At 31.1% G+C, this 8,920-nt stretch overlaps 1 protein-coding gene across 1 annotated transcript in view; it reads right to left on the bottom strand.

Moving 5' to 3' along the window:
* The window catches only part of LOC108773220 (sorting nexin-13), a 7,327-nt gene extending 5,933 nt beyond the window's left edge, over positions 1-1,394 (bottom strand). The window contains exon 1 of the mRNA XM_018538959.1: positions 1,322-1,394. Coding sequence (XP_018394461.1) covers positions 1,322-1,360 — 39 coding nt within the window. The 5' untranslated portion in view covers positions 1,361-1,394. The remainder of the gene's footprint in view (positions 1-1,321) is intronic.
* Positions 1,395-8,920: the final 7,526 nt, after the last annotated feature.

The following is an 8,920-nucleotide window of genomic DNA, read 5'->3' as shown; positions in this document are numbered from 1 at the left end:
TATAATAAAATATTTGAAAATTAATACACACAAAAATAACGATATTAATCACAGCTTTATTATAATAAAAACTATCAATATTAAAAATGACAATAACCAGTCAGACTCTAATTTAATTAAATTTTTAATTAATTTGTCGTATTTAGTATTCAATAAACATATCATCACATTTTTTATTAGTAAGTTATTTAGTAAAATGCTATTTTACTTTTCAATGAATAAATATTTTGATTAGTTTGATATTTTTAATCTATGATTTTTTTATTTGTTCAAATATTATTTATCAGTTTGACTAATAATAGTTAAAAATGAATAAGTAATATTTACTACATTTTTTAATGGTTATAAATTGGAAGATTAAACTGAGAGTATTAAATTAAATCAACTAAAATATATCTTAATTGAAATGTCGTTTTTCAAAATAAATAAATAAACAGGTTTTTTTTAAATATAATTATAATTGTAGCAACATCTATTTGAAAAATGATACAAAATTTAAAGTATTAATTTTATGAAGAGTAGCAAGGATAATAAAACATGATTCTTTTACAAACAAATCTGTAGATGTGATAGCTTTCTTTGCAGGTTTATCACATATGATAAGAAACTGATTGAAATATAATGGTTACACGATTCATTACAAGTGTGCTGGAGATAAAACACTCAAGATACGAGAATTAAAAAAAAATTAATAATTTCGCACTCAAGATATAAATCTTTACAGATATTTCTCTCTTTCAGATGTAACCGCGAATTGTACACATAATCAATAAAAATCGGTAAATTTCCAGATCAACAAAAATATAAAGCAAATGTTTTCCATACTAGGAACAAAAAAGTGTTATGCAACATATGTAGAATACACTTTTTGCTGTTACCTCATTTGAAAAACGATTTGCCTTTACACTCCCTACCATTCGTTTCATCTTTTCGTTTTCCTATAAACTTCACAAAGACAGAATTTGCTCGCTCTAAAATTTCACCGTTGCTGACAAAATGGACAATTCGTCCTAAGAATCGAAACGACTGACAATTATCGCACATCCTCTGCCCTACCAACCCGTATACAAAACAACACAAACAACTGTCACAATACTGATATATATACATATATATATAGATATTTATGTACAGTAGGCGCGTGAATACGAGCGCGCGTCATGCGTGCGTGCTCCGGGAGTAAAGTGGTCCGGATCGATGTATCTGAGACCGACGGACGTCGGATGGAGAGCGGGATGGCGATACGGAGGTATCCTCGCGACGACGAGCGTTGTCGCGAGGTCGGCTGGCTCGGGACAGACCGGGTCTTCTTTCTACGCACCTTTGGTGATTGCTCAACGGGCCGGTGGTCGTCGCGCATTCGGCTACGCGCATATTGCAGGTCTCGCGGCGACGTGCTCTTACGCCTCTTACACTCGGAGGACTGGTCAGCTAAGCGGCGCTTTATTTACATTCTTGCGGACGATGCGGCTTGATGCGCTGGACGATACGTCGGACGACACCATGATCCTTCGCTCTCACACGATTCTGCGTATGGTCGTCGTCGTCACGGCTGCGTCGGCGATAGCCGTGCGGCGCCCCCTGTCGGTTAGAGAGGTGCACTGCGCGGTCCGAAAACGGTCGGTAACGTCGATGCCGCAAAGTGCTGTCGGAAAGAATATAACGATTTTATCATAAATTCTTATTATATTATCAATATCATCAATATAAGAGTGCAGTTACAATATAAGGAATAAGAAATTTCGACCTGTTAGAAACTATATATTCCAATGTATCCGTGATTTCCGACACATTGAAATTTCTTATTCCTTATTCCTAATTCCTTCTATTTTGTGGCTGCATCCATATTCTTTATCAAATTTTCGCGTACGTAATATTTATTCAGGGGACCATTATTTTTACCGTTTACTTTCTATAATAATATAATAATTTGGCGATGACGTTGCAGTTTTTTTATGCTGGTGTATAGCGATAACTTTTTTTTAACTGTGTAAAATTAAGTTTAAAAAAAGTCACTTTTGAAAAGTAACTTATTGGCTGCGTTCAGCAGAGAAAGCAGTTGCAAAGTTGTTTTTCTGCTAACGCAGCTGTTATATTGACTGCTTTTATTGCGTATTTCTGTTAGTTACTTCCGTTTTGGATCTAATTGATCTGTCATCCAATAAGCGTTTAAAAATTCTTTAATAAGGCGGATTTTTGTGCTACTTTTATTAATATAAAACTTTAGAAACCGTCGCAGACATGTCCACTCTCTGATTTTACCTCAAATTACCATTTCTTTTCAATAGAAAGATTTGGTTGATATATAATTGAATTAATTAATTTTTGTAGCTATTTATGAGATTCACCAAATTACTGCAATACTTTTATTTATTTTATCGATAAAGTAGTATTCGGAGAAATTAAAAATAATCCTCATAGTTGCTATAATAATTAGATGGACGCTAGATGGACGCACCAGTGGCTAATGCTGTTGCAGATTAACATGCAAATGTATCTTTAGCATATTATTTCTATATTATTGATTTTTGAATAAAGAGTGAAAGCTTGAAAAAAGGAAAAAATGCGAGACAATAAACATTAACTACAAAATGTTAAATAATTTTATATTAAATTCTATTTATTGTACTTGCTATAATAATTGGTTATCTACGCCCAGAGGATTTGTTTGATTCAAAGAAACGTTTCTTTGCCATGCATACAATTAAAAAAAACATTTCTTTGATTTGATTTATTATTTTTCGAAATTAAATAATTTTTTTCTTTAATCGTATAGCAAAGAAATATTTTTTAAAGAAATCTTTCTCTGGGTGTAATAAATCCATTAACATTAATTTTCATCTGTTATTTTATCGAACTGCTCGTGTAATGACAACTAATTTAACTTTGTTACTTTAATTATCGATATTTAATCAATTAAATTAAATTACCGGTAATCAATTTCGCTTAATTAACGGAAAGACGGATGTTGCGTGATTTAACTTTAACAATTTAGAATCTGTTCTTCCGGATTATGCGAATCTGAAAACCCTCCTCTCCTTCATCGACGGCAGATGACAATCGCAAATTGTGAAGTTGGATCGATTCGAAACTTATATACTTGCGACATCGCAGTTTATCACACACGGGAAACTTGATTGTATTTCGCGATTTAAAGTGATCGCAAATTATCTTTCGGAATGGATTTCATCTGACTTTCAGATCGAATGGCGGTATTAAAAAATTCCGCTCGCACGATGGGATGCAATGGGACACGATAATGGTCGCCGTCGGTCGACTGCGATATTACACGAAATCCTAACGCTCCTTCTCGAATTCAGAATGAAATTCGCCCCGAAAGATAGCTCGCCACCGCCTGATAAGGGATCAATGGTCACTGCGATTAGCATTTCGCGAACAACTTTAAATTCACTCGAAGATAGACTTCGTAAATCATAATCCAAAATTTAAATGTAAAATGGGGAAAATAACGTGAAAAATATTCGTTTTAATAAGTAGATTTTGTATCATTTTCCACAAACAGCACGTCGAAAATTGTGGAACTTAAGACATTTTAAATATGCTTTTAAGATGTTTTTAACACGATATTTACATAAAGTAAATATACAAAAATGTTGAGTGAAATAATTCCAATAAAATATTCGATTAATAAAGTAGGGCAGGGCTATTCTGTCTTCAGCGCTTTAATTTCAAATTTAAAATAATATGAAAATTTATGATGGCAATATCTCTTTGCAGTGATATGCTTATAATTAACTACATTATGTAATCATGATTGTTCCTTGAATTAAACACAAGAACAATTTCTTTAAATATTTAATATGTGTTGTTTATAAATATATACGTTATCATGGATGAAAAAACCCCTTAAGAACAATTTTGTTTTTCTAAACATTTAGTAAGTATTATTGAAATTAATAATATAATCAATCGTTTGATAATATTTATCTACTAAATGTTTTATAAAAAGTAAAATTATTTCTGATTATATATTAATTGAATATTTCAATATAGCTATTATTAGATTCTCTTTTTAATGTAATAAAATGTCATGTAATTCTTCAAGAACTGATTGAAAGAGCATCATCTATTCACGACAAACTAATAATAACATTTTACTGTGCATAAAAAGTCAGCTTTAAGCCATAAAAAGTAGATTAATCACAGCGTTGAATGTAAGCAGAATAATTGATGATTTGGTTAATTTTTTACGGCTTAAGTTTATAGCTTTATTGTAGCTACTGCTTAAGACATTTTATATCCCGATTTAATTTAGACTTTTGCTGTCTGGGAAATTATACCTACAGATCTATGAAATCGAATATTTTTCGCATTCCTCATTTTACATTCAAATTTCGGATTATAATTTTATTCGGAGTCTATCGTCGAGTGAATCTCAAGTGGTTCGTGAAAAATCGGGGTATATATAAAATGTATTCATAGTCAGTTCTTATATTCAAGACTATCTCAAGTTCAGTCTTGAGGTGTCATGAATCAATCAAAGGATATTAGCGTTTCAAGGCATTACTTAAGACAGTTTTGAAATAAGAACCGACTATAAATACTGGTGTTAGAGACTTTAAGAAGAGTCTTATGTCCCGATTTTAGACAAGTATACTATTTAAATAATATGAAGAAGAAAGTTTGATTGTTTAGCAACTTAAGGGATTGAATACCGATTCGCGTCGTGCCGCGCGATATCAAAGTGAAAAGCTGCCATCATTATTTATTCGCACAATGGCCACTGCGTCAATGCGTCATCGAGATGGTCACGTTGTGATGTGTTTGATCGGTGAGTCGGGTAAATAGGTAATAGTGTCACATTTTGTAATCGCGCTTGCCATTTGAATTCGTTGTCTATATATAAGCGATCCGTTTAGAACGTATATGATAAAGCTGATTCTATACAATAAAAGTGCGGTCCACTTAATACTACAAATGTTTCAAAGCTTTTCATTGACCAATCGGAAGAAAGAATTTTATTAATTGACCAATCAAAAAATGCTAAGTCTGTAGTCGAAAATCTTACGAAGTTGACCAATCAGCGTTATGGCTAATTGGTCAACCTTATTGCGTCTCGCAGATATGCATAATTTTCCATTTTGACTTGCATGTTGCACGTTTCGCGTGTCGTAAGTAGTAACGCGGGATGTGTAATAATCGCCCTGAAAAATACCGGGTGTAGAATGCAGAAATCGTTCAGAATTAAGTATAGGTTAGGAGCAACAGGTACAATCGTCGAGAACGGCGCGAAGTTAATCGCACAATTTTCGATTCCCTCGTTAGCCGTTTCTCGAAAACTCGACGGTGCTTAATGGCTTAGGGCCATGGCACACAGAAAAAATTAAGCAGTAAGACCGGTAAGACCGAAGCAGTAAGAAAATTAACATGGCCTTAGTCTCCATTATTCTCTAAAACTTTTAAAGTGAATTTCCATCAATCTAAAGAGTCTAAAGAATGAAATCTTACTTTTAAATATTGAAAATTAAGCCATATTTTTTAATACGCGTATTTCTTAATACGTTCAGTTTTCGCTTTTTAGAGTGAGATTCTATTCCAAGAATTTGGAACACTGTCCAATTTTAACTGCGGGGCCAAAACGCGAAGCCATTGACTTTGCGTTTTGACCCGAACTAAAATTCTAAGCAAAATTGTAAGGCTCGTAACATATTTTCGTAAGACTTGTAAGAATTTTTAAGTGCTTATGTCTTTATAGCCTTTGTACAGTATTTTTACAAACAGCTTCTTACTAGCCATAAGATTTACAAGAAATCGTAGATATTTACGAATAACCATACGTCTTACGATACATACGCTAAAATTAGAATACTAAGTCATAAGTAATTGCAATTAAGTTTTACGAGAACAAGTTACGAGTCTTACGATTCTGCTTACTTAGAATTGACCCATAAAATTGGACAGATCTGATTTAGAGAGTATGATTGCTTCGCTTACTGCTTACGTTTTATCGCTACAGCCTTTAACTCGCGAGAAATCACACGAACGCGGGAAGATTAATAATTTTACGCGATCGTATCTTTCCTTATGTTGGATCTACACTGTTTTTGACATAATTAAACGCACGTTGCATACCATATGTATCGTGCATACAAAGCGCCGTGAGTAATAAATGCCATGTTTCGCAGAGTGTTGTGCAAGTGCATGCAAATGCCACGAAAGAACAGCGAGGAACGCGAAAGGAGGTGGCGGTTTGTGGAGACATCGGGCGACAGCAGAGCGATCGTGGGGTGAGTAATGTATGTAGATATTATTTATTTCTGTTTCTTATCTGCAGATCATTTTTTCCCGCAGATTCCCCGCATGGTGCATTATATTTTGCAACGTTATATGATACGTAACCTGCGTGTATACATATAAAACATTTGATATTATTATATTTTAAAATGATATCTATAATAAAATATTAATATTTAATACTTATGATATATATTATGAAGAGATACACACAAGATATCTATAATAAAATACAATACAATTGTATACGCACAAGATATCTATAAAATATTAATATTTAATACTTATGATATGTATTATGAATATTTTGCTATGTTTAATTACAAATTACATTTATTTCTATTATTTATGTGCGAAAAGAAAGAGAAAGAATTAAAGTTTTTATTTGCACAGATTTTTATATAATTTGTACCTAAATAAATTCTAGAAAATTTTAAGGAATTGTGATAATTTTTTTTATTACATAGCTGCTTAAAACCTTGAAGAGTAAATAAAAAATTGAATGTGTGTAATAATTATTTTTTGAAGCATTAATTATGTCTCGAGTCCGTTTTTAATATTTGAATCTCTATTTTTATTTTACAGATCTCAACATTGTGTACGTTTCTATGCTTTGTACTGGCGAGCATCCTATTGTATTTTTATCATTTCTTTTTGTTAATCGAATTTTGCTCATTTTTGAAATAGTATTACTGCGTGCATATTAATTACCGGTTTTATATATTCTCCATTCGTATCATTTTTCTATCGGTATTATTTTCCATTTATTCTGATAATAACTTATGACAGCGCAGTAAATGTTAATGTAATATTTGATTCTTGTTTTTATTTTAATTATATTTTTAAAACGCGTTAATGAATCGAGTCTTTCATATCCACAATATGCATTAATATAAATAATTAATCTGTACTACACGTATAACTACTTTTTTTTAATCATACAATTTTATGGTCGCTTATTTTACAGGACATGTTGTATCGAAATTATCTCCTATCTTTTTTGTTTTTTTCTCAATGTGAATGTCATAAATCGATAATATCAACTTAACTGAGCGATGTGATATCGTCTCATTATATGCGCGATCGCGTAAGTAATAGAGTCTTGAAATATGATACGCTGATGAGAACACAATCTAAACCACACAGTATACGCAGACCTTATTACAAAGGATTTGTGATTTTTGAAGCTCCTACGATACATGATAAAAATTTGTAAGCAAAATTTCATCTATTATAAGTGATTAGAAAATTTTGTTGCTGTAATGAATATTCGAAAAAGACAAAGATTTTCCTGCGTATAATCTTTCCTTTGACGGTTAGATTTTTATTTTAAGAAACATTAAAACATTTTGAGTCTGTTTTCTGTGGTTAAACTGGTATACACTTTTGAAACTTAAAGTAAGATATGTATAAGTTTGATATTTGACGGAAACGAGAAAAAGAGCAGTTTAGTATTAATACAGGAATAATATACAGGAATAAAAAACACCTCTTGTTTAAATATGACTATACACTCTGACAGAATTTCAAATTTAAGTTTTTGTTAAGTCAACTACTCTGTAGAATTAATTTTTATTTTAGAAATATACATATAATACAATATCTAAATTACAAATTTGCTGATAATAAATATTAAAGATTTTAAATGAAAAATGTAAGTTGTGGAACATTTTACCGCGAACAAATGGCCAATTTCCGTAAGTGAAAATTTGAAATCAAAAGTAAAATTTTTTTTGTAGGTAAACAGATAGGATAGCTAGAATGTATAAGCGTAGGATTTTTGTGATATATTAATTTATTTGTTCAGAATAAATTCTTGAAGTTGGTCTTTAGCGGAAACATCTTTTTTTTTTAAATCAATTTTTTTCCGACAATTCTCAATACGAAAAATCCTACGTTACATCATAGCTATTCCATTTGGTCACAATAAAATATTTCATTTTTTTTTATTTCAGACCACTTTTGCCTCCGGAAATCTGCTATTGTTCGATCATGCCATGGCATGATGGAGGAAATTGTTCCACAGCTTGTTTTTTATTTAAAATGTAACCTTTTTATTAAAAATTTTTTATATTTAGCAATGTAGTTTAAGTATAGTCAAATATATCCCTAAATTAATTTTACATGTAGCAGTTGACTTATGGTTACTTTTTATTATGCTATACGCTGAACAAATTTAAACATTTTTTAAAAAGACTCTTTTATGTATAAAGTATCTAAATACAGTGGCACAATAACCAATTTTAACAATGAAATAATGTAATACATGTACCATATATTCTATTGAATAAAGTGACAATATTATTACTACATATTCAAATGTATAAAATATTTATATGTTTTTATATTTAACTTTACTAATTAATGTATAACAACTTTTAGTATGCATTAATCTAATAATATTATACAAGAGACTGAATTTATTATTTAAAAAATCTCGAATTTATGGTTATATTTTAATATTTGATTGTAACTCTATAAAATTTTGTTAACTTCCATTTGTCGCAAGATTATTTTTCCACTTTTTCTGGAGCCATTATAGCAGCTTGCAATAACGATTCGACGTACGAAAAAAGCGGAAAAAAAACGAATTTATTATTTAAATACTAGAGAAATAGCCCACTGGAGACTAGAGCGTCTCAATTTACAATGAATATCGGGTTAC

The sequence above is a fragment of the Cyphomyrmex costatus genome, unplaced genomic scaffold, assembly GCF_001594065.2.
Source record: "Cyphomyrmex costatus isolate MS0001 unplaced genomic scaffold, Ccosl1.0 scaffold2, whole genome shotgun sequence".
NCBI classification, from domain to species: domain Eukaryota; kingdom Metazoa; phylum Arthropoda; class Insecta; order Hymenoptera; family Formicidae; genus Cyphomyrmex; species Cyphomyrmex costatus.
Note: the sequence above shows the minus strand (reverse complement) of the source record. Positions and strands in the feature narration are given on the sequence as shown.